The following is a 24,641-nucleotide window of genomic DNA, read 5'->3' on the forward strand; positions in this document are numbered from 1 at the left end:
GGTGACGTCACGGGCGGCGCGCCGGTTGTGTCCCGGTGTGGCGGCGGCATGGAGCGGGAGCCGGGGCCCGAGGGCGCGCGCCGGGCGCTGGGCCGCTGGCTGGAGGCGGTGCTGGCGAGCCGCGGCCAGGCCAACGCCGTGTTCGACATCCTGGCCGTGCTGCAGGTGCCGGCGCGGGGCGCGGCCGGGTCCAGGGGAGGTTCGGAGACGGGGCCGGAGGGTCGGGGCGCGGGCGTGCGAGGTCGCGCGGGGTCGGGGGATGCGGCGGGGCAGGGGTGACGGCTCCCGGCGGGGCGCCCTGGCCCTGGCCCGTCTCGCAGTCTGAGGACCAGGAGGAGATCCAGGAAGCAGTGCGCACGTGCAGCCGTCTTTTTGGGGCCTTGCTGGAGCGCGGAGAGCTGTTTGTGGGCCAGCTGCCCTCGGAGGAGACGGTCATGGCAGGTGAGCGCCCCGGAGGGGCCTGCGGCTGCTCCCTGGGCCCCGGCTCTCTGATCGCACAGTGGGTCTGAGGGAGGCTTTGTCACCATGGGATGAGCACCCCAGAACCCTGTCTCCGGGCATGCTGGTGGCGGGAGGGCACACCAGGTACCGTGAGATGTGGATGGTTCTCTTGGGGAAGAGGTGAGACAGGTACCTTGGATCCACGCTTAAGTGGACGCTGAGCGAGGCCTGACTTTTTCCTGCGTGTTCTGTACCACGGACGTAAGTCGGTGTTGCTTGGTGCTGATACTAAGCATCACTGAAAATCGGGGCTTTGTGTCCCAATCCTTGGGACTTCCAGATCCTGGAGTAAGAGAGGAGATGGGGTCCTAACCCGAGAAGCTTGGCTGGGGGCTGTCCTGGGGCAGGAGCTGTTCTGTGTGCAGGGCCCGGGGAATTTGCTGGTCCCAACACCTGCCTGGGGGGCGTGGTGACCTGTCTCCAGCTATAGAGACTAAGTAGAGGGTAACTGGGGCTGTAGTCAGGACCTTGGGCTGGACCGAGCCTGGCATGTGTGGGCGTCAGTGTGGTCTGATGACCACCTTGACTTTGTTTGCAGGGTCCCGGGGAGCCATGCGCAAGTACCAGGTGTGGATGAGACACCGTTACCACAGCTGCTGCAACCGCCTGGGGGAGCTCCTGGCCCACTCCTCCTTTCAGGTCAAGGTGAGTGGGGGTCGCGGAGCTGGCTTCATCTTGTCCATCCCCTGCACCCCCCACCTCCCAGGCTGTCCACACAGCAGGGGCCCAGGGCCGCGGGGGCAGATACCTCTTTGCACTCTCACCTGGGTAAGGATGCTTCCTTCCTTTGGCCAGTTTCCTGGTGGGCAGCCTCACTCTGTCCCGACTCATAGGCACATCGTGTGGTGGCCTGCGTGCCCGTCCAGGAATGTGACTATCCGGTCGTGTACCGTCCCTGGTGGAGGGATGGCCAGAGCCAGTGGCACTCACTGGAGCCCACACCCCCAGCCTTGTGCCAGTCCAGCTGGCAGGCGTGTTTGCTTCAGCCCATGCTGCAGTCTGCAGCCACGGGAATGGGTCCCCAGCTCTGTCACAGCTTTGCTGTAGTGGAACTCGCATGACACACAATTTGCCACTTAAAGCGTGAAAGTTAGTGTCTTTTACCACGTTCGCAGGGTCGTGCAACACTCACCACTACTTAGCTCCAGGGCATCTTCCTCACCCCAAGGAGAAATCCTATGCCTGTTCACAGCCACTCCTCGAGCCCATGCACCACCCCCAGCCCTGGGCATATTTATCTTCTGTCTCAGTGGCTGTGCTTCTAGATGTGCCACTGCGGCGTCCTGCTGATCCGTTCACACGTTGTGGGACATTTGGGCCGTTGCCACCTCTTGGCTGTTATGAGCAACGTAGCTATGAACGTTTGCACGTGTATTTTTGTGTCGACGTTTTTATTCGCTTGGATATATCCTACAAGCGGAATTGTAGGGTTACCGGGGCAATCTGTGTCTGGCATTTTGAGGACTAGTTTGAGGTTTGAGGCTGTTTTCCGCAGCAGAGGCACCGTTTCACACTCCTGTGGGCCACGTGCCATTGTTCCACGTGTCCTGCATCCTTGCCAACACGTCCATCTTTGACTGAACCTGAGTCCCCAACTTTTAAAAGTTAGGGTGATGTCACGTGTAAATACTTGTTTCTAGCTTGTCACAAAAAGTCAGCAGGTCTGTCGAGATCAAGTCGGTGTTTGTTCGTGGCAGTAACTGACTCAAGGGGACTTGGGAATCCCTTTTAGACAGGCACTTGCACAGCTCCACAAACAGAGTGAGAAAACGCCAGCTTGTATGCTTTAAGTGGCAAATTACACAACATGTGCATTGTGTCCCAATAGAGCCGTTAAAGACGCTGGAGACCAGATCCCATGGCTGACTCCCAAGGGCCTTGTTGGCCAGAGCCCAGGACAGGCTCCCTGGGAGTGGACAGGCCTCCCCGGCTGGGGCTGCTGTTTCACTTCATGGTGTCACCCATTTGTCACCGTGGGACCAGCGCTGCTGAGCCCTGTTGGTTTCTCATGCTTGTGTTTTTACAACTGTCACCGAGGTTCAGAGTGACATTCTTGTGACACAGATGGATCTCTGTGGTCCACTGGTTGTGAGAAGCAGTCTGGCTGTGACAGTCGGCCTCTGGTGTGGGGCTTGGCGGGGCGACAGCAGCCTGCCTGGACACAGGCGGCCCCGTGACACAGGTCTGGCCTGTCTGTGCTCCCCGGTTCTCACCTCATTAACCTGAGATCTCGATATCATCTTGCCTGTCTCAGCAGTGGCACGTGGAGGCCTAGAGAGTGGGCCAGGGCAGAAGGCAGGGTCCCCTTCCTCTCTGTGCCTCCTGGCCCAGCCCTGGCTGAGAGGGGCTCCCTGACTGGGTGAGCCCTGGGAACCGTCTGGGGAGCGGGGTGCATCGTGGCCACCCTACCCCCTGCTTCCTAGGAGCTGGCCCTCAGCACGCTCATGAAGTTCGTGCAGCTGGAAGGAACGCACCCCTTGGAGAAGCCCAGGTGGGAAGGCAACTACCTGTTCCCCCGCAAGCTCTTCAAGGTGAGGGCCTTGGTGGTGACTGCCAAGGAACCCCGTGGGGTGGAGCCAGGGATGGGCCTGGCGTGGGCCGGCTGAGCAGGTGGGTGTTGGAGGGGACACTTCTGCCCGCCCCTCGCTGTAGGGGTCTCGGGCATCTCCGTGCTGATCCGTCGGTCGTGGGAGGCAGCCTGGCTGTGGCAGTCGGTCTCGAGCGGGGGTTGGCGGGCGACAGCAGCCTGCCTGGACGCCGCTGGGCTGCGCCTGGGCATGGGGGGAGGTGCTCACCCCGTCTCTGCCCCAGGTGGTGCTGGGAGGCCTGCTTTCGCCCGAGGAGGACCACAGCCTGCTGCTCTCCCGGTTCCGGGAGTATCTGGAATACGACGACATCCGCTACCACACGATGCAGGCAGCTGCGGACGCCTTGGCCCGGGTCGCCGACCGGCACCCTGAGGTGAGTGGCCACGTCCCGTCTTCCTTCTGCAGGTGGGGGGTGGGGGTGCGGCCACGTGCTCAGGCCAGGCTCCCGGCAGGTGTCCCTCACCTTCTGGAACAACGCCTTCACGCTGCTGTCTGCCGTGAGCCTGCCCCGCCAGGAGCGCAACCTCTCCAACTTCTACGTGCCGCGTTCGGGTGAGAGTCCCGGCAGGAGGGGCCGAGAGCAGGGCCGGGCCAGCGGCCTCCCTCCTCGTGTCGGGTGACCCCTGGCCGCTTGTGTCCTCGCAGGGCCGTCGGACAAGTGGAAAGTCACTCACCTGAGGGTGAGTCGCTCTGGAGGGGTGGGCCACCTCCCAGGCCTCCCCCTCTAGACGGGCACAGCCCACGTGTGTGGTGCACGTCTGTCCACACGTGTGGGACCCTTAGAGGCCCAGCCGCCACCCCCTGCTTTGCCAAAGAAAGCTCCCAGGAGGGAGGTGCCACCGGCAAGGCCACCAGGGCCACTCAGGGCAAGCGCAGAGAGGAGATGCGGTCAGAGGCCACACACGGGCCGTGCAGCCACGTGCCGTTTCCGTGGACGGTGTTGGACGTGGTGCGTGCTCCGCCCTCCGTGCCACGAGGAACGTTCCCCTCCCCTCATCTCGCGGGGGTTTCCCTCCTGGCATTTCTGAGACCCAGAGCTTCAGGCCCAGCCTGGGGTTCTCGGGTCCCAAGGGCTCGAGCAGCAGGGACGGGGAGAGGGCAGCGTGGGGTCAGCCGTGGCCGGAGTGGCGTGTGCTGGTTGTCAGGGTGGGGGGTTCGGGGTCGGGCGGGAGGGCGGCAGTGCAGCCTGGCCCCGTTGCAGGAGCACAGGAAGGCTTTCCAGGCCATGTGGCTCAGCTTCCTCAAGCACAAGGTAGGGGACCCCGGGGGAGCTGTCCCGGTCTCCCTGGGATCGGGGGACATGCCCTGGTTTTCCTGGGTGGGGGGCATCCTGGTCTCCCAGAAGGAGGGGGATGTTGGGGTCGTCCTAGGCTGGGGGAGGTCCCAGTCTTCCCGGGGGGCTGCACCCTGACCGGCCGCACCCCGCAGCTGCCCCTGAGCCTCTACAAGAAGGTGCTGGTGATCACGCACGACGCCATCCTGCCGCACATGGCGCAGCCCACCCTCCTGATAGACTTCCTCAGCAGCGCCTGCGACCTCGGTGAGCCCAGGTGCCGCGGGGTGTGCCCAGCACCTCGTCCACCGCACCTGTGTGCCAGGGGCTCAGCTCCCTCTCGCGATGGCTGAGGTGGTGTGGGCGGGGGGAGGACAGGGGGCGGGTGGTGACACCCGTGGACTCGTGCTCGGGGGCCAGGGTGGGTGCCCCACATTCGTGTCCTTGCAGGGGGCGCCGTCAGCCTCCTGGCCCTAAACGGCCTGTTCGTCCTGATGCACAAGCACAACCTGTGAGTGGCCCCGAGGGTGCGGGTCTCCCCGACACGCCCAGCCCTGCCCCGAGCCGGGTCCCCTCTTCCCGAGCGGGTCAGGGTTTAGGGGGCCCCTGCTCTGTCCTGGCACGCCGTCACCCCACCCTACCCCCAGGGAATACCCCGACTTCTACCGGAAGCTTTATGGCCTCCTGGACCCGTCCGTCTTCCACGTCAAGTATCGCGCCCGGTTCTTCCACCTGGCCGACCTCTTCCTGTCGTCCTCGTGAGTGCGGGGGACACCGGCCCAGGCTCAGCGCAGCGAGGGGTCCCGGGCTGCCCGAGCTGGGTGCAGGGACACCTGCTGGGGCCTGGGGCTGGCGGTCTGCACTCTGCGTCTCACGCCCTGCTGCCCTGCCAGCCATCTGCCCGCCTACCTGGTGGCTGCCTTCGCCAAGCGCCTGGCCCGCCTGGCCCTGACGGCGCCCCCTGAGGCCCTGCTCGTGGTCCTGCCCTTCATCTGCAACCTGCTGCGCAGACACCCCGCCTGCCGGGTCCTCGTGCACCGCCCGCAGGGCCCCGGTGAGCAGGGGAAGGCCGGGCCCTGGGGTGGGGCGGGGGCACCTGGTGCAGGCCCTTCCCGGTTCCCGTGGCCCCAGAGTGGCAGGCGGCAAGTGAGGGTCCACATCTCATTCCTAGAGCTGGACGCCGACCCCTACGACCCGGCGGAGGAAGACCCCGCCAAGAGCCGGGCCCTGGAGAGCTGCCTGTGGGAGCTGCAGGTGAGGCCGCCCCCTGCCCGACCTCGCCCTCGGCCCAGCCATTTGCCCACCCGCCCAGCCAGCCGCCTTTTGGCCCCTCCCAGAACACCTGACTGTCCTCGTCCCTGCGTGGCCTCGGGCCCGTGCTGCCCCGATCGCCTGGGGGAGCCCTTACCTGCTTCTGTTCCTGACGCGGCTGCGTGGACAGTTGGCTGCGCTCGGCCCTGCGGCCCCATCTGTGGTTGGCAGCTCAGAGGCCCCAGACAGGCATGCCGCGCTCTGGGGGACTCGGTGGGGCCACGGTGGCTCAGTGCCCCATCGATGGCTCCCTCGTGCCCCTCCTAGGCCCTCCAGCGTCACTACCACCCTGAGGTGTCCAAAGCCGCCAGCGTCATCAACCAGGTGTTGTCTGTCCCCGAGGTCAGCATCGCGCCCCTCCTGGAGCTCACTGCGTACGAGGTGAGGGGTGCTGGGCCCGAGGGTCTGGGCGCCGGGGCCGCCGAGCACAGCCTGAGGGTCGCTCTCCTTCCCTGCAGCTCTTCGAGCAAGACCTGAAGAAGGGGCCCAGGCCGGTGCCTCTGGAGTTCGTCCCGGCGCAGGGCCTGCTGGGCCGGCAGGACGACCTCTGCACCCAGCACTTCACGCTCAGCTGACCCCGCCTTGCCCCTGCCCTTCCCGAATAAACGGTTTTGTAGGACAGTGGCTCCAGCTGGTGCCGGCCTGGGGCGGCTCCCTCACACCCACCTCGGACCCGGGCTGGCGGAGGGTGCCGTGCAGGGTCCTCTGCCTTCTCTGCCCGGGGCTCCAGGCAGACGGGTCACAGCTGGCTGCCGGGGCCAGCCCCCCCAGCACCCCTAGGCCCGACAGCCCGGCATCCTCCCTTGCGCCAAGCCCTCGGCTGCAGTGAGACCTGGGGGACCCGAGGGGACTCTGCCCTGGTCAGTCACGGCGGGAGCCACAGGGAGGGCGGGTGTGTGGTGGGTGTGGTGTTTGTGGGTACGGTGAGAGTGTGGGGTGCAGTGTGCGTGGTCTGTGTGAGCCTGTGCGTGGCTGAGTGGGGTGTAAGCGCCAGCGGCTGTCCCCGGCAGCGCCTTGCCGAGGCCCCAGGGACCGGGTGGCCTTGAGCAGAGGCCCAGGGACAAGTGTCTGCCCATCAGGTCCCAGTGAGGAGCCACCGTGGGCTCCAGGCAGCTGGGAGTTAACAGCCTCGTTCTGTTTCTGTGTGTTTATCTTGTGGGGCCCCATTCGTGCCAGGTGAGCCTGGTTTTCCATCTGCAGTGGGGACCCCGAGTTTCCTTTTAAAAATCTACTTGTTCAAAGAAAAAAGGTCAGACAGCAGTAGGACCTGTGGCCTGTGACCTCTGGATGGCAGGACACTGCTGCCCCCCTGCCCCTGCCCCTCCACCCGCATCTCTGCCCCCAGCCGTGCTGGGCTCACTGCACGCACACACGGCAGCCACTTTGGTCTCCAGGGGGCTGCTCTGTTGGCTGTAGGACCCACATGTGCCCTGCAGGCGCTTTGGGGAGCAAGTGGTGGTGGGGACAGACGTGCCCTTGCCCCTCGTGGTGTGGGGCCCTCAGCCAGCCCTGTTACCCAGCTGGGTGCTTCCTCTCCCCCTGCAGACTGTGCCGAGCTTGCACCTGCCCCAGGGCCTTTGCACTGCCACACCCGCTGCCTTGAGCTCTCCCCTGTGTGGCCTCATCATTAACGCCCCCAGTTTGAATGTGGCCTCAGGAGGCCTCAGCGCACCCTGTTCATAGCCGTGCACACGCACACACACACGCACATACCTGTGGTTCACCTTCATAGCGCTTGTCATACTGTGCCACGCCTGCCCCGCGGGCACTCGGGCTACCTGTGGGCAGGCACGGGGCTCGTGCATCACGTGTGTGGTGCTGTGTGCTCAGCTGCCTGTCACACGCCAGTGGCTCTGGGAGCCCTGAGGCCCAGGGAGCCCGAGGGGCAGGGCCAGGCCAGGCGGGCCAGAGTCTGAGCACACGCGGCCACCAGAGGCCGCTGCAGCCTCAGCTGTGCCTCAGACCCGGGACTCCAGGGTGCAGTGCTGGCCAGGGCCGGGGATCAGGCTTTCCTAAGAGATGCCAATAAAAAAAAAAAAATAAGTTTAAGAATCATGAAGTGTTAGCACGAGGCGGCCAGTCCACAGGTGTCCTTGACCCGTCTGAATTCGGCATCCTGTGCTGTCCACGGGAGTCTTACGTGGCACAGATCCACGGGTCCTTGCTCCACCCAATGCTGCAGCCCCTGGAGACCCTCAGCCCAGGGCGGGGCCCGGGCAGGCGAGGCCAGTGGCGTCCGGGTGGAGGTGACTGGCTTGTGACAGCGTCTCCTGGGAGGCTGACCGGGATTGGGGACGTCATGCTGCTCGGGTGGACACAGACTGGCTCTTACCGTAAGGAGGGGCGTTTCCCGAAGCAGCTGCAGTTCCTTTTCTGGGCAGTGAGAGGAGATTCGATTACAGGCCGCTCAGGAAGGGCCTGGGGCCAGGGCGCAGGGGGGAGGCTGGAGACGCCCAGCTGGCCAGGAGGTTTCCCGCTGCCTGGAACCCTGGAGCAGGGGGTTCTGGGAGTGGCTGGCAGGGCAGGTCCCTCAGCCCCAGCCGGACTTCCTCTTCCTCACCTGTCACCTGCCGCAGGCGGGAGGGGTCCCGGAGCCCCAGGGATGTCCGCAGGGGGACAGGAGGAAGGGCCTCTCCTCGCCACGGCGGCCCTACTGGGGCTTGGGGCTGCAAACACACCCACCGCCTCCCACCTCCTGTGGCCACGCGGGGACGCAGCGAGAGGGTGGCCGTCTACAAACCAGCCCTGCCACGCCCTAGTTGTGGCCGTCCAGCCTCCAGACTGCGAGGAGTGAGTTCCACTGTTGCAGCCACACCAGGGGGTGAACAGCTGTCAGCCGGGGTCTCCAACCACAAGACCCCAAAGCACAACAACTTGGGGTGTCGAGGCACACGGACCAGAGGGGAGGCCTTGGGGCCCAGGCCTGGGAGCCCTGGGGAGGCTGGGCCAGGAGAAGGGGCACCGCCTGGCACCACGGTGCAAAAGGACCAGCCGCCCCTGGGCGCAGCCCCAGGCCGGCCCACCTGCCCCACCTGCCCGGCTCCCGTGGGACCCCCAGCGGTGGCGAGACATGGCCTCCAGCACAAGGGGGGGCGGGGCGCAACAGGCAGGGTGTGGAGTCGGGGAAACCGAGGACGTTCACTGCAAGGAGTGGCTTGGACAAGCCCGTCACCCCTGTCCCATGGGCCCTGGGTGCACGGATAGCATGAGGTGTCTGGTCACAGGCACAGGCCGCTGTCCCCGCGTCCCAGGCCAGGCTCCTACCACGCTGCAGTCAGGGCTGGTTCCTGCCTCCTGCTCCCACCGCAGGGTCCTCGCCGCGCCCATCCCGCGGGCCCACGCCGCCTCCCACGCCCACTCGGCCCAGCCGCAGCGACGCCGGGGCGAGGGTCGGGGCAGCACCAGGACTCAGGTGGGTTCCCTGTCTGCTGCCCCCGCGGCGGAGCCACAGGAAGCTCCCGACACCCCCAGGCTCCATAACTGCCCGACCTGCGGCTGCAGGACCTGGGGGCCACGGCGGTGGGGGGGGCTGGGAACCTCCCACCAGCCAGGGCAGGAGCTGGCCCCCTGCAGCCCTTCTCACGAGTTCTTGCTGAAATTACTTTCTCCCCAGGAGCTTTTAATCTCCCACAGCCGCGAGGCCAATTTGGGGGCCGGGCGCGGACCAGCCCGCAGAGAACACACTGGCCTTGAGCAGACCAAGTTTGTGCCTCTCGTGTCTTTGCGTGGGGGCTGCTCCCAGGAAAACGTCACCTTTGGCCGGGGGTCCCCGTCTTCCCCAACCGACGCCCATTTTCAACAGGGAACCACAAGTCCAAAATCGATCAAGACACGTCTTAGCGGCCCTGGATGGCCAGGCTGAGCCCTGACCTGGGTGGGAACCTCGCCCGTTGCCGCTGGCAGCGTGACCTCGGACAGGACCATCTGCCGGGCACCCGTGAACCCACACTCCGCGGCCAGAAGGGGAACGACGTGACCCCACTGAACTGTGCCTGCGGGGGGAGAAACGAACCCCGTCCTGAAATGCGTCTTCTCAGCCGACCGCACTGGAATCGCGCAGGGCCGGGGGCCTCCCAGCCGCCGCTCAGTCGCCAGAGAAACGCTGCCTGTGTCGATTTGTGTCAGCACAGACAAGCCGTTTAATTTAATTTTAAAATGACTATTGGGCACCTAAAAGAGCAAGAAGAAATAACAAACAAGGCTTCCATCTCTTCATCCCGAGCAGTTAACTGTGTGACTTACCAAGATCGTCAGCGTAATTAACTGGGTCTGGAAGCAGCTCAGCTGCTGAGCCCGAGTCCCAGGACTCCGGTGCGTGAAGGTGCAGCTTTCCTGGGGCACGAGGGGCTCCCTGGGCTGGGGGGCTCGGGGGGCCCTGCCTGCAGGACGCAGCCCCTATCACGCTGTCCTCTGTGTCCTCAGGTCCCCGAGCTGGGACAGAGCCGCCTCCTGCTCCTCTGACACCCAGTGCACGCCAGGGTGTCCCAGCCGAGCCCCGAGGGGCCGTCTGTGGCCCAGACACGTGCGAGATGCCGCTGGCTGCTCTGAACTCCTCTTAGCTTTGGGGACCCTTCCTCTGGGTGGCGGAAACTCGTCGAGAGCAGCTGTGACACCCTGCCGGCCACAGCCCAGAGCTGACCGCAGAACGTACTGGGACGATGTCGGCAGCGCGGCCGGGCGGCCGTGAGCCCCAACAGCAGGGGGGGGTCACTCCTTGTCTCCATTCTCGGATGTTTGGGGGACTCGGGGCCGAATTATCCCCTAAGCTTCCCAGGCAGTTTACCTGGAACAGGGTCAGGTCTCGAGAGGTATAACCCCACTTACATGGAGGCGAAGAGGGACGGGAGTAACTGGGAAACCAAGACAGCTCCCTGAGCACAGCTTAGGACAGCTTCGATGCTGTCGCGGACGAAGAGCTTCAGTCCCGAGAGTGTGACGGCTCCTGTGCCCGGGTCCTGCCCCAGACCTGCCGCCTCCGAGCAGCCCGCCAGGGAACTCCTCCCACCCCCGAGTCCTCACGCTGGGCGGGCTGGCGGCGGCGGGCGGTGAGGCAAAGGGGCCGGGGCGCTTTCCGAGCCGGGGAGCCCACCACCGCCCCCAGAGGACAGGAGGCAGATCCGGTTTTGAGAAGCAATTTTCTATGTGTCAGGTTTTCTGTGGGCTCCCGTGCGGGCTGCGGACCAGCGACTCTGGCCTGACCGTCGGTTTCCCTGAGGAATTGTGACACAGGCGCCTGTTGTAGGTTTGAGCCTGTGACATTTTCTGTTTTAAACTCCAGGCAGCGCACACCGCACGCTGACGGATGCCACCCATCCCAGCTTCGCCCGGCAACCTCCGAGGCGCGCGCACCCCCAGGGCTGGTCCGCGGCTTGAGACCGACTCGGGGGCTCGCTCACGGCCGCGGTTAGTTTCCATCGTCCTGCTAAACTTTTGCCACATCCTGGACTAGAAAGGGCTTTTTTGAGACTGGGTTTGGGGCTGGTCGAATTCTCTGCTGAGAAGGGGGACACTGGGCCCCTGCAGACCCCCTGGAGCAGCGAGGACGGGGACAGGGAGCCCCACGGGGAGGAGGTGGGAAGAGGGGCTTGTGGTGGGCCACACCCCCACCCCCACAACGCGACGCAGCCGCTGTCCCCCCTCCCAGGCACACGGGGCCCGTGCTGCGACTCGGCACCTGCAAGTTTGGGTTCTGCCAGCCCGGAGAGCGCGAACAGCTGCTCTCGCTGATCCCGGGAAAACTTCTCTCCGGACCCGGGAGCCCTGGCACGACTAGGAAATGGCGTTTCCCCTCCCACAAAGAGTCACGGCTGGGGGGGCCTGTGGCTGTGGCCGTTGGCCGCGGCGGGGGGGGCAGGGGGTCAGGTAAGGTCCGCAGGCCCCGCTGGCCGGCTTGCTCTCAGGACGTCCTGCAGTTTGCTCTCCAGGTCACTCCCTGAGGGTGGGGGACTAGGACGTCACCCGGGGCCCAGAGTCCCTGCCCCAGTGCACCGGTAGGGAGGGTCGGCCGCCGCCTGGCGAGGAAAGGGCTGGTTGGTTTGGTTTGGGGGAGCTTGGCGCCTCTTCTGCCCGGGAAGCCGAGCTGGCTCTGGGGTCCCGTGCCGTGGCGATAGAGAAGCCGCCCAGCTGCGGGCAGGAGGCAGGACTGGGCGGCTGGTGCCCGGCCCGCTGGGCACTGCCCTCACAGGCACAAAGCACAGGAAGCGGCTCCTGTCGACCGCGCTCCGTGACCCGTGTTGGACCCGCAGCAGCCACGGGCCCAGACGTGGGGTCTGGCAGGTCTCAGCCCGGGGGCCGAGGCCAGCGCCTCCCCACCCCCACTGAGTCCGGACACCCTTGGCGACCAGGACCAGCACTGCAGCCTCTCGGGACGCGCAGGGTGGGGGGCTGAGTGTCGGGGGCTGAGGACAGAGCGAGGACGACCGTGTCCCGCACAGGGGCCAACTTTGACCGATATCCCTTCTACTCTCCTTCCTTTAACGTAGAAACCCTGGGTTTCAGCCGGGCGCACCGCTGCCCAATGAGAGGCCACGGCTCCCAGCCTCCTCTGCAGCTCAGCAGCATGACACGCTCTAACCCGGCCGTGTGGACGGCACCGTGGCCGCTGCCCCCCAGCCCGGTGGCCGGGACACGGTGAGGTCACCATCCCGGACCGTGGGAGCTGGGACACAGCCCAGGGAGGGCGTCGGCACACGGCTTCCTGAAGGGCCAGAGGCAAACGCCTGCAGCTCTGGGCTCTGCCCACGGCCCCAAAGCAGCCGCCACGGACGATGCACGAGCAAGTGGGCATGGCCGTGTGCCGATAAAACTTTATTTATAGAAACAGGAGGGGCCAGGGCCATGGTCCGCTGACTCCTGCCGTGGAGGCCGGCGGAGCAACAGAGGAAAGGTGGCTGGACGCCTGGGCCGGACAGCAGGACAGGGCCCAGCCCCACATCTGCTGGCTCCGCGCCCGGGCGGACAGGCACAGCGTCTCTGCCATCGAATCTGCTCTTTATTTGGTGTCTGTTGGTGCGGTGAGTCTCCAAACACGCGTGGGCTTTGTCTTTGGGTCGCCGAGGCTGTGGAGGTCCCCGCAGCCCCCCAGCAGCCCCCGCGGCTGCGCCCTGACGTCCGACTTGGGTCACGACCGGAGGCTGAGCGGCGGCTGGGCCCGGGGAGGCGGCGGCTCCGTGGGAGGACGGGGGCTCGGCTGGCGCTGGCGGGGGACCCTGCGGGTGTGTACAGGGCTGTGGCACATGCAGGGGACGTGGCGCCCGGGAGCCGGGACAGGAGGTACCACAGACAAGGCACGTGTTTTGGAGTCGGCGCCCGCTGTCCTCAGACGCCCCCTCGGCACAGCCACCTGTCCAGGGGGTGGCGCGAGACCCGGCCGCAGAACCTCGAGATGCGCAGGGCATGGCTCAGGGCCGCGCGGGGGTCCGGGCGGAGGAGCCAGCGGGTGCCGGCCAGGCCCCCTCGGGCCATGCGGGTCGGCTGACGGGGGTCCGGGGCTGTCAGTGCCGCCCGTGCTTGATCCAGTTCCTGATCATCCACTTCTGCCCCGAGCACCTCTGCACCACCAGCCGCAGCCCGAAGTTGGCGTCCTTGGACATCTCCACCTCCAGGCAGCGGCCCGTGTCCCGGCTCACAATGGGGCCGCTCTGCGGGGTGAGGGAAACTGAGTCAGCTTGGGAGCCTGGGGTCCCCTTCCTGCAGAGGCATCTCCGAAAGTGAGGGTGATGCCAAGCCCAGCCCCGAAGGCTCAGGATCCATCCAGGTCCCCTGTTGTCCCCTGGTCCTGTCTCTGTCCTGTGTCCGCCCCTCCAGCCTGCCCAGCCCGCTGGGGTCCAAGCAGGCGCCAGGAAGACAAACCCCAGCCACCCAGATAGGCCTTTCCCCCAAGGTACCCCCCTCAGGTCCCTCATCACCTCTGCAGCCCCCTCGCCCTGGCCTGGTGACCCCAGGAGGCAGATCGGCAGGGTCTCGCTCTGGCCCGGCCACTGGGCAGGTCCGGCCCTCACGGTCCTGGCAGACAGTGGCGGCAGGTCCTCCCTGCGGCCCCGCTGGTACCCAAAGCCCCGGACCCCACTGCCGAGGGCAGGCGCAGCCCTGGCTGGCTGTCACGGGCCCTGCCCACAGCGGGTGACGGTCGAGGCCCGTGCGGGCCCCCAGGAGGGAAGGCGGGGCTGGGAGGGGCGGGCTCAGCTCCTGGAAGACACCCCGGGTCGGGGGCTGGTGGGGGCCAGTCAGGGTGGGACTTGATAGTTCACCGGGCAGCAGATCGCCAAGGGGCCTGGCGTAGAGGGCTCCCACGGGCAGAAGGTTTCCGGAAAAGCCATGCGGCTGCGAGGCCAGAGCTGTGTGGGCCGGGCTGTGTGTCCCCAAAGGCTGTCCACGCCCTGACGCCCCAGCCTGTTCCTTCCGAGGAGGAACCGCTGCGCCCGCCCAGGGCATGTTGGGACCGAGGGGCGGGAAGCCCAGAGCCGCAGCCCAGGCGGACGTGGGTCAGGTGGGGCTCGGGGGGCTGAGCGGGGGTGTGGGGGGCCGGGGCAGTCGGGGCCGAGTTCAGCCAAGCTCCGAGGATCTCCCGGCTTCCCACTTCCCCGGCAGCCGAGGTCAAAGGTGTACCCCACCCACCATCGTAGTCCTCCTCCCTCCCCCCCGGGGCCCGGGAGCCTGGGCGGCTGAGGCGGAAGAGGCCAGAGTCAGGGGCAGTGGAGGCTGGAAGAGGCAGCGCAGGGAGACCAGGACGACTGGCTCCACCCCTCTTTAGCTGTGTGACCCTGGGCCAGTCACCTACCCTCTCTGAGCAGAGCACGGGGGCGCATGGAGGAGCTGCTGACCCAGGGCCCTGCCCTCTGCCCTGGACCCCCACCCCACCTGACTCCCAGCCGTCAGGCCGGCCCCGGGCAGAGCTGCCTGGGGGTCTCGGCCGCCCGCTGACCTGGGTGAAGTCCCACAGCCGCTGCGTGGGCCGGGCCACGTCCTCGCACTTCTTCAGGGTGGGCGTGCGGCCCCTGCCGTCATCCACCAGACACCTGGAGTCGGGCAGGAAGGCCGTGGAGCCCAGGGGCCCCAGCTGCAGGAGGCCGTGGGCGCTGTACCGCACCAGCTGGGGACGGGGCAGGAGAGTCGTGAGGGCGACATCCAGGCCGCGCCTCCTGCCGGGTCTCGGCGCCGGGGCACAGACAGGCCACCCGCCGCACACAGGCCCTCGTGAGTGGGCCTCCCACCCTGGGGACGCCGTGGGGGGCAGGAGACGAGGCCGGGCAGGGCCAGGCCTGGGGCTGGGCTGGGAGGCCCTGAATGGAGGGGGGGACGCCGCCCGGGCCCGGGACGCCAGTCTGGCTGTGACGCAGCTCCTGGAAGGTGGAGCTGGGGGGGGCTCCCGTTACGCTGCCCTGGGGGCCAAGGGGCCCCGAGCTGGGCCTCGGTGGCATCAGGACATCAGTCCCGCAGCCGCTGTTCTCACCTGGGAGGACATCCCGTGGCAGGGGTACAGGATGGCTTGGTCGTCGTCCTCCGCTCCCTGGTCCAGGCAGTAGCCGCTGGCTTTGCTGTTTCTCACCTGCAACCCGAGGGGACAGGAGAACCCCGGGGTCACAGAGGGGTCCCACGGCCGAGGCAAGGCCCCGGGGACTGTCTGTGCCCTGCCCACGGCGCATCTCTGTGAACATACGGGTGTGTCTATGCACACACGTCTCTGTATCCACTTGCGTGTTTTTTGCATGCAAGTACACATGCGTGTGTTCATGGGGGCTCATACACTGGCGTGTGCCCTGGCACCTGCGAGTGTGCCCGCGCCCTGGTGTCCAGACGTCAGAGAGTTGCACGTGTGCACGGGCGAGGGAGCGGGGAGTCGGCGCGGGGCCAAAAGCCCAGCTGACCCGGGCGGGCCTGGGCGGGGCCGGTACCTCTCCGTAGGTGAGGGTGTCGTTGTAGACCCTCATTTCCGGGTACACGTTCTCCAGGTACCACTTGAAGCTGCGGCACTTCAGCCTCTGGCGCAGGGCCAGCCTCTCAGACACGTCCCCGAAGTCCACGCCCGGGTTCTGCGGGGCCGGGGCAGGGAGGTGAGCGTCACACGCCCCGGACTCCGGTCTCTGCCCCACGAGTGGCTCCAGGCGCCCTCGCCCCGCCCCCGCCCAGGACGGCCGCACCCCCAGGGATTTGGGTGCCGCTCTCATCCCCACCCAGCGCTTCGGGAGGCCCCTGCCGGGTGCAGGCCTGGCGGTCCACACCCTGCACGCCAAGGGCAGGCGACTCCGGGGCCCTGGAACCTAGGAGTGTCCCTGTCCTCCTGGCCTGGGGCCACGCGGTATCTGCTTGGCCTCTGCGGGGCTGGAGACTGAGGCCAGCCACGGGCACGTGCCACGCCCGAGGCTGGAGCCCCGGAGGCCCTGAGCCCAGCTGGAGGACCCTGTTCCCAGACACCAACCAAAGGTAGCAGATGTGGACGGCGGCTCTCAAATGCTGGTGAGCCCAGAGGCCAAGGGAGGGCACAGGCGGCCGGGCCCGCCCCAAGGCCCTGACGCAGCAGGCGCTGGGCGGGGCCCAGAATCTGCATTCCCACCCGCTCCTGGGTGACAGTGACGCTGATGGTGCCGGCCCGGGGCCCCCCCTCTGAGAACCAGCGCTGTGGACTGTGGCACCTGCCCCGGGGGCCTCGCGGGGACAGGGCTGTGCCCCAGAGAGCAGGGAGCTGGGGCTCGGCGGAGGGGTGCGTGGGGCCACGTGCGGCCTCGTGGACGGGCACCTGCCCACGGCTTGAGTGGGGCCGACACCCAGGTGGCCACGACGGGACGGTGCCGTGAGGCCGGGGCCGGGCGAGGCCCCCGCTGGCCCGTAACCGCGGCAGCTCCAGGCTCAGGAAACGTCTCCACCCCAAAGGGCCGGGCGAGCGTGTCGGCCGGGCCAGCGTGAAGGGACCCCTTTCCCGACGGGGCCCTGCCCGTGGGTGGCCCCCGCGCTGGCCTGGCCCCGACTCCCACGCCGGGGGCCCCAGGCGGCCCGTGCCCTCCCCAGCCCTGCCCGGCGCCCGCTTACAGTCATGGGGATGTTCCAGGCCATGTAGACGTGGGACTTGAAGTCGTCCATCCACACCTCGGCCGCCCGCAGCGCGTTGCGCTTGGCGTAGTAGTCGATGTCGTTGTTGTAGGGCTTCTTGGTGCGCTCGATGTGTGCCACGCGGGAACAGGGCAGCACCTCCATGCTGCCGCCGCACTGCCACACCTGCGGGAGGGCGGGCCGTGGCCAGGTGCCCAGGGCCCTCCCGACGAGGGGACCCCGGGCACGACCCCAGTGAAACCCCCATCCTGGAACCCCAGGGAACCTGCAACGCCTGCCGGCCCGGCGGGCCCCGGGGCTTTGCCCCCCGTTGGCTGGTTTTCAGGGAAGGCGGGTTGCGTCCACCAAAGCCCGGCACACGGCAGCCGCCTCTCTGGGACTTTTCAGACCAAATTTGATTTCTCTCGCACGTAACCTGATTCCGCTCGCCCAACACTGAATCATTTCCCCTTTCTGTGGCCCCCACCTGCCCCGAGCTTGCCCCGCCCGCGTGCCCCAGCCCAGCCGACCCCTGGCCCGTGGCCAGCCCGGCTGAGAGCAGATCACCTGATGGGCACAGGACACACCCCAACCCGCAGAACCGGGGCCAAGTGACAGGCGTCTTAGGCCACCGCGTTCTAGAGCCATTTGTTACGCAGCCAATGGCCGACCGATGCGCCTCAGCAGGCGCAACTGCCCCGACGCTGGCTCGTGTGGCTCCTGGTGTGTAGCAGACACTGGGACAGCTGAGCTGGCGCCGGTCGCTGCCCGCGCCTCCCCGCTGGCCCGCGGGGCCTCTGGAGCTGCGATGGGTGTGGTCACCCCAGGACAGACAGCGGGATGGGACATCCCGGGCCTCACGGGCAGGGTGGGGGTCCAGGGAAGACCTGGGTGACGGGTGGTCTAATGCGGAGGGGCCAGAAGGGCAAGACCAGCCATCACCTCCACACGTTCCCCCGGGGTCCCCGTCTGCAGCCCCCGGCCGGGGGTCCCAGCGAGAGGAGCCCCCTGCCGTCTGCGGGAGTCACGTCACACCTCCCTCCTGCGGGTCAGGGACAGAGCCGGACACTCAACTCCCTCACGCTCATCCACAAACCCCTGGCCCCCCAGCCTCCCGCAGCGAGAGGCGGCCGTGGGTGGAGTCTGGCCACTGAGGAGTCTCAGAATGGGGCTTTCCAGAACGCTGTGGCTTATCCTGATTTTGCAAAAAGAACAGACACAGCTGGCAGCGCCTTTTGCCCCCTTTCCATTCTGTCTGTTAGGAATGTGGGTGTGAGGTCCAGAGGCGTGGCAGCCATCCTGTGACCATGAGGCGACGGCCGTGTATGTCAAAGCCTGCACGGTGAGGATGGCAGAGGGAAAGTCGGAAAGAGCTGGAGTTCCCCTGGGTGCTGTGGAGGTGCCCCATCCGCTCTGTGCGTCACGAGACACATAAATCTCCACCTGCTTACGCCTCAGTTAAGAGGTTTTCTGTTATACTCCTACCCGTGAAGCTGGACCGGGGCGGGGGTGGCAGCTGGAAGAAAAGGAATCCAGCAACCCTCTGTCAGGGCCGGTGGGGATTAACCTGCCCTCACTGCAGATGACGACAATAACTGAGGCACAGACGGGCCAGGTGCAGCCTGGCCTCGCACAGCTGGTTTGAGCTGGGGCCGGGAGCCCTACCCGGGGTGCTGAGCCCTGAGGCTGCCACTTCACCGGAGCTGTGGAGGTGTCACCGAGCGCAGGCACACACTCCAGTCACACCCACGCTGTGTCTTAACTGCTAATTATCTCGATCAATTTGGTAAATTGCCACCCAAACAGAAACGGCAAGCGCTCTGCGGAGGAGCAGGTGTGGCCTCCTGGCACCGCTCAGGGGGAAGGCACCTCGAGGAAGGCACCTCGGGGGGGCAGGGCGACCCCACCTGGTCCCAGCCCCTGCCCCTCTGCCTCCCCAGCACGTCCTTGCTGGTTCCTGAAAGGAGGAGTTCCAAAGTGGCAGTGACTTCTGCCCTGTGGGTAAGACCTGGTCCTCCCAAATTCCGAAATAATCACCTGTCAGGATGGTGCCAGTAAACAGCCTATTCCCTGGGAAGAGGGTGAGATTTGGAAACGCTGCTCCATCCACCCATCCACCATCCATCCATACATCCATCCACCCACCCACCATCCATCCACCATCCATCCATCCCTCCACCCATCCAACCACCCGCTCATCCATCCACCCATCCATACGCCCACCCACCCATCCATACGCCCATCCACCATCCATCCATCCACCATCCACCATCCACCCATCCACCATCCATCCATCCCTCCACCCATCCAACCACCCACTCATCCATCCACCCATCCATACGCCCACCCACCCATCCATCTGCCCATCCACCATCCACCCACCCACCCATCCATCCACCCATCCACACATCCATCCACCTACCCACCATCCATCCACCCATCCATCCATCCCTCCACCCATCCAACCACCCACTCATCCATCCACCCACCCATCCACCATCCACCCATCCACCATCCATCCACCCATCCAACCACCCACCATCCACCCACTCATCCATCCACCCATCCATCCATCCACCCACTATTCATCCACCCATCCATCCATCCACCCACTATCCATACATCCATCCACCCATCCACCATCCATCCACCCACCACCCACCCACCATCCATCCACCATCCATCCACCATCCATCCACCCACCCATCGGCATCCGTCCACACAGAACCTCGACTCTCTCCAGGCACCATGCAAAGCTGTGCTATGGAGACGAGGACGTGGCATTGAGAGACCAAGCAGGCTGGGTGTTCCTAGCCAGGCCTCCAGGCAGAGGCTGCTGCACCAGAGGCCGGCTGGGGCTGGCAGCAGCCCGGGCGTCCTGCCCACAGGTTGTGACCGGGCACAGACGCACGAGGTGCCGTCAGCACCTGCCCTTCAGCAGCACAGGATCCCCCTTAACAACATCCTGGGCTCTGTGTTCGCTCTGGAGAAGTCCGTGTGCAGCAGCTTTAGAGGTTTCGCGCTGAACCTGAGTTTTAAAGATTTACCATCTGCTCAGTTCCCCGCCCCGAGCCCAGGCCCGGCGTCAGGAAACGATGATTCCTCCCGTGCAGCCGCAGGCTGGCACCTCCCTGTCACGCAGGCTCCTGCTCTGCAGGAACCGTCCATCTCTGGGGCAGAATTTGCTGGATTTAGTGTTGGAAAAGCCAAATCCCATCTCCCAGGGCTCAGGGGCTCAATCCATCAATTTTCAACAAGAAGCCATCTCTTCCTGCACGCCAGGCTGCAGAAACCGCCGTCTCGGCACTCCCACTCCCACTCCCACGCCGACTGCAGAAACTTCCGAGCGGGGCTGGCCGGGCACGGTGGCTCATGCCTGTAATCCTAGCCCTCTGGGAGGCCGAGACGGGTGGATCGCTCGAGGTCAGGAGTTCGAGACCAGCCTGAGCGAGACCTCGTCTCTACTAAAAATAGAAAGAAATTATCTGGCCAACTAAAATATATATACAAAAAATTAGCCGGGCATGGTGGTGCATGCCTATAGTCCCAGCTACTCGGGAGGCTGAGGCAGGAGGATCGCTTAAGCCCAGGAGTTTGAGGTTGCTGTGAGCTAGGCTGACGCCACAGCACTCACTCTAGCCCAGGCAACAAAGTGAGACTCTGTCTCAAAAAAAAAAAAAGAAACTTCAGAGCGGGGCCTTTGCTCCAAATCCCTCCTGTTTGCACTAAACACTTTGAACGTCTCAGACAAATGAAAACAGAGAAATAGTTTTTTCCTTCTGAGCAAGTGGTTCTCAAAGTGTGGCAGTGCCAGTGCCACCTGGCACCCCTGAGACATGCACTCCTCAGACCCGCAGAGTCGGAAGCCGGGCTGGGTCCCGCGGCCTGCGCTCCCACCAGCCCTGGTTCCGACGCAGCGGACGTGTGAGCACAGCAGGCTCAGGGCCTGAGGCTCCTCACTGCCCCTCACTCAGTGTAACCATCTGCTCCGTCCCTCGAGCGGCAGAGCCCCGTCCGGCTGCTGCTTCAGGGACGTGCTTCTGTCCCCAGATGGAGACGCAGCCACAGTTACATGGGGTTTGCGTGGACCCAGGCCCTGCAGCTGATGGACACCCAGGAGGACAACTAGTCAACGTCGTGGGTGTGGAAACCTGCCCTGTTGTTCCGAACACGCAGACTCGATGGGTGAATTATTTTAAAAGTTAAAAGTATTTACCAGAAAACAAGACGAGACTCTCCATAGCTCAGGAACAGCAGAAACCAGCCGGAACGAGCGGGCTGAAGCCGTGAGGCACTGGCCCGTGGCTGTCGTGGGGGCCCCAAGGCAGCATGTGCGGCCGGGGTCCTTGTGTGAGTCCTGGGCTGGGACCAGGTTCCCCGAGTGGGAAGAGAAGCTGGATCCAGCTGCACCTGATCCCAGCAAGGCTGCAGCCAGAAATAACCTGGGCACAGAGGCAGCAGTGCCTGGATCAGGCCCACATACGCTGCAAAGTCGAGCCAGGATCTCGGGTGGAAACTCAGCCTCTAAGTTCTGAGTCACAGATCCGGGGGTGTTAGGATGAGATAATCCGAAACTTCCTTTCAGGAACGAGTGGTCGTGAAGATACAACTCCCATGAAAGATGAGCTCTTCAAATGGTGACAAAGCGCCCAGGGACATCCGCCTCCTGGAGAGGCAGCCAATACAGCCAACAAAAGGGTGAGTTTAAATCCAAGCAAACAGAAAAAAGAGTACATTAAGAAAGACTTAAGACAACTGTTAGAATCTTAAAGACATAAAGGAATGAGAGAAAAGCATTTATTAAAAAGAACATGAGGGCCGGGCGCGGTGGCTCACGCCTGTAATCCTAGCACTCTGGGAGGCCGAGGCAGGCGGATCGCTCGAGGTCAGGAGTTCCAGACCAGCCTGAGCAAGAGCGAGACCCCGTCTCTACTAAAAATAGAAAGAAATTATCTGGCCAACTAAAAAATATATATAGAAAAAATTAGCTGGGCATGGTGGCGCATGCCTGTAGTCCCAGCTACTCGGGAGGCAGGAGGATCACTTGAGCCCAGGAATTTGAGGTTGCTGTGAGCTAGGCTGACGCCACGGCACTCACTCTAGCCCGGGCAACACAGCGACACTCTGTCTCAAAAAAAAAAAAAAAAAAAAAAAAAAAGAACATGAGTTTGTGAATCAACACAATTGTTAAAAAAAGCAATCAGATATGAAAAATACCAATGGGAGAAGACCTCATAAATATAAAAGATAGTCATTAAAATGAAAAACCAGAGCTAAATAAGTGGCTTGAATAGCTGTCTGGACGTGGCTGGAGAGAGAATTGTTCATCGGGATATAGAACCGGGGAAATTACCCGGAACACAGCACAGGGTGATAAGGAGGCGGGAGGTGGGAAAGGGCCGTCAGGAAACCTGGAGGACGGGCCGGGAAGCCCCACCAGGCGTCCGGCACCATTTCTAGGTCGGGGGGCAGGGACCATCCCAAGGAAGCGAGGACTTTCTGGATTTGTAAGAAGACACAGAGCCTCCAACTGACAACACAGACAAGGCCCCAGGAGGAATAACGGGAAGAGAATCCACAAACACACCAGGGCTCCGTGACCAGAGGAATTCAGGAGCCCAGAATTCCACGCCACAGCCCACTCCTGGTGCCATGCTGCCGCGCGACATCACGTAAACTCAACCTGCGCAAATGGAATAGAATCGTGGTAAAATGTTTCTGAAGTTCCCATGAGAGAGTGAAAGAAAAGGAATAGCCAAGAAAATTTTAAAATAGCCATGGGGACGTCTTCAAGTGCAAGACGTTGACCTTTCTGACGAGGCGTGTGGTGGTGACTAAAGGAAAGCTGGAAACAGAGAAGCGCGGACAGAGCAGCGCCCGGTGTGGGACGAGGGGCTTCCCGGTCAGAGTCGCGGGTGGACGGTGGACATTCTAAAGAAAGATCCTGACCTCACTCACGTAACAATATATATTCCCCAAATGGATTAAAGCTCTTCATGCGAGAACGGAACTGCGAAAGCACCAGAAGGAAGGACATTCAAATGGTCGCGGGGGCTTTCGAACGGGCCTCTGAGGACGGCAGCGAGGGCCTGGCCACAGGCAGACGACAGGGACGCGTGGGAAACCCTTCCCGTGTGACGAGCCGGCAGCAGAGGCCACACCCCTGAGGGGGGAGAGCTTGTAGCGCCAACCAGAAACCAGGAGCCGTGAGAACAAATTGGCAAAGGTTTGAAAACATACGGTCAACAAACGCACGAAATGTGTTCAAGCGCATCAGCCACTGAGGAAACGCAAATGGAGCCCACAGACACCTTTCCTTGTGTCTGTCGTGTTTGCAGCAAGTGACAATTGTATTGGATCGGACCCCATGCGCTGCAAGGCCTGGGAAACGGCCTCCCTCGTGTACCACTGCTGAGGAGCAAACCACACACACACACACACACACACACATACACACGCCACACACACCACATACACACATACACATGCCACACACACACACACACATGCCACACACACCATACACATACACACACCACACATACACACATACAGACATGCACACATACACATGCCACACACACCATACACATACACACACCACACGTACACACATACAGACATGCACACAATGCACACCATACACATGCCACACACATACACACAACCACACACATACACACATACAGACATGCACACATACACATGCCACACACACCATACACATACACACACCACACGTACACACAGACATGCACACAATGCACACACCACACACATGCCACACACATACACACACCACACACATACACACACCACACACCTATACATGTATGGAGAACCCCCGCGTGTCCCTCTGGTGTCCGACGCCAGGACTCCCCTTGCCCGAGTGTGGGCCGTGGAGCCGCGTGGGGACCCCCCTCACCCCCTCCTGGGAAACCAGCACTTCCTGCCTTGGAGACGGTGTGTCAACAGGACCTTGGACAAATCCACCCCTGGGAGCCGGGAAAACCACCTCCGGGCCCCAGGTGTGGTGGGCTAGCACAGCCCCTCGCTGGGTGGGGTCTCAGTGTCCGGGACTTGCCCTCAGGGCACAACAGAAGGTTTCCCTGTGGCACCTGAGGAGCACACGTGAGTTCAGAACAGAGACGACGGTCCCAGCCCCTGCTCCGAAGACAGTGCTCCCGGCCGGACACACTTGGTTCCGTCTTGACCTTTACTAAACCTAACGGACGCGCAGATCCATTTTCCTCTGCTGGGCTCCAGGACTGTCCTCATCAGAGGGCGAGCGGCTGGCATTTGTACAATCACAGGAATGTAAATTGGCCCTGCGACCGCGGAATTACTGCTCTAATTGGGCCGAATCGATCAGAGGGGCTGTGTCCCCCCCACTGCCCCCCGCCGTCTGCCAGGTCAGGCACTGGTGTGTGCGCAGGGGTGGGGGAGGCAGAGCGCAGCGACCGGCCCCGAGTCACAGCATTGTGAGCGTGTGGCCCAGGGGACATCCGTGCCCTCTGTAACCGGCCACCATCCTGCCAGCCACGGTCCTGCCTCAGGGCCTCCGCACTCACTGTCCCCCTGCCGGGAGCACTTTCCCCCACGGTTTCCAGACTCCCCTGTGGTGCCGTCTGGTGGGGGGGTGTCAGAGCAGACGGGGGCTGGGAGACCCTGCCCTGCCCCCGCCCCGCGGCAGCCACAGCCAGGCCAGGTCCCGTGTCCACCCGGCAGCCGCCAGCGGCCCTGTCCCGGCTCCTCAGGACAGGCTGGTGGCCCCCCGGGCCGGAGTTCCAGGTCAGACGGGCCTTTCGAATATGAGCGAGTGTCGGCCTCCCTCCCCGGGCATCGTCTCAGCCTGGGTGACCGAGTCAGAGCTCGTGGGTGAACCAGCTGTGACGGCCCAGCAAGTCCCAGCCCGTGGCGTGCGCATCCGAGTTCCAGGAGGA

At 64.2% G+C, this 24,641-nt stretch overlaps 2 protein-coding genes across 2 annotated transcripts in view; one reads left to right on the plus strand and one right to left on the minus strand.

The window, feature by feature from the left end:
* Positions 1 to 6: 6 nt before the first annotated feature.
* Positions 7 to 6,292, plus strand: NOC4L (nucleolar complex associated 4 homolog). The gene is made up of 15 exons (XM_045534152.1): positions 7 to 165; positions 321 to 441; positions 1,040 to 1,146; positions 2,925 to 3,032; positions 3,313 to 3,462; positions 3,542 to 3,641; positions 3,735 to 3,769; positions 4,291 to 4,341; positions 4,518 to 4,629; positions 4,813 to 4,873; positions 5,010 to 5,120; positions 5,256 to 5,416; positions 5,534 to 5,616; positions 5,941 to 6,054; positions 6,132 to 6,292. Exons 1-15 carry the CDS (start codon positions 49 to 51, stop codon positions 6,246 to 6,248), a joined length of 1,548 nt encoding a protein of 515 aa, XP_045390108.1. The 5' UTR covers positions 7 to 48; the 3' UTR covers positions 6,249 to 6,292.
* Positions 6,293 to 13,163: 6,871 nt separating this feature from the next.
* The window catches only part of GALNT9 (polypeptide N-acetylgalactosaminyltransferase 9), a 47,889-nt gene continuing 36,411 nt past the window's right edge, over positions 13,164 to 24,641 (minus strand). Inside the window, exons 7-11 of the mRNA XM_045534153.1 lie at positions 16,699 to 16,884; positions 15,567 to 15,704; positions 15,125 to 15,220; positions 14,597 to 14,764; positions 13,164 to 13,313 (exon numbers count right to left, since the gene is read on the minus strand). Coding sequence (XP_045390109.1) covers positions 13,167 to 13,313; positions 14,597 to 14,764; positions 15,125 to 15,220; positions 15,567 to 15,704; positions 16,699 to 16,884 — 735 coding nt within the window. The 3' untranslated portion in view covers positions 13,164 to 13,166. The remainder of the gene's footprint in view (positions 13,314 to 14,596; positions 14,765 to 15,124; positions 15,221 to 15,566; positions 15,705 to 16,698; positions 16,885 to 24,641) is intronic.

Source organism: Lemur catta, chromosome 21, assembly GCF_020740605.2.
Source record: "Lemur catta isolate mLemCat1 chromosome 21, mLemCat1.pri, whole genome shotgun sequence".
Taxonomy (NCBI): Eukaryota; Metazoa; Chordata; class Mammalia; order Primates; family Lemuridae; genus Lemur; species Lemur catta.

What these genes read in the sequence shown, in the direction of transcription:
- NOC4L (XM_045534152.1), top strand. Translation starts at nt 49, where the DNA reads ATGGAGCGGGAGCCGGGGCCCGAGGGCGCGCGCCGGGCGCTGGGCCGC. An exon ending in ACTCCTCCTTTCAGGTCAAG is followed by an intron (nt 1,147 to 2,924) that starts GTGAGTGGGGGT and finishes CCTGCTTCCTAG; the next exon opens with GAGCTGGCCCTCAGCACGCT. An exon ending in TCCCCCGCAAGCTCTTCAAG is followed by an intron (nt 3,033 to 3,312) that starts GTGAGGGCCTTG and finishes TCTCTGCCCCAG; the next exon opens with GTGGTGCTGGGAGGCCTGCT.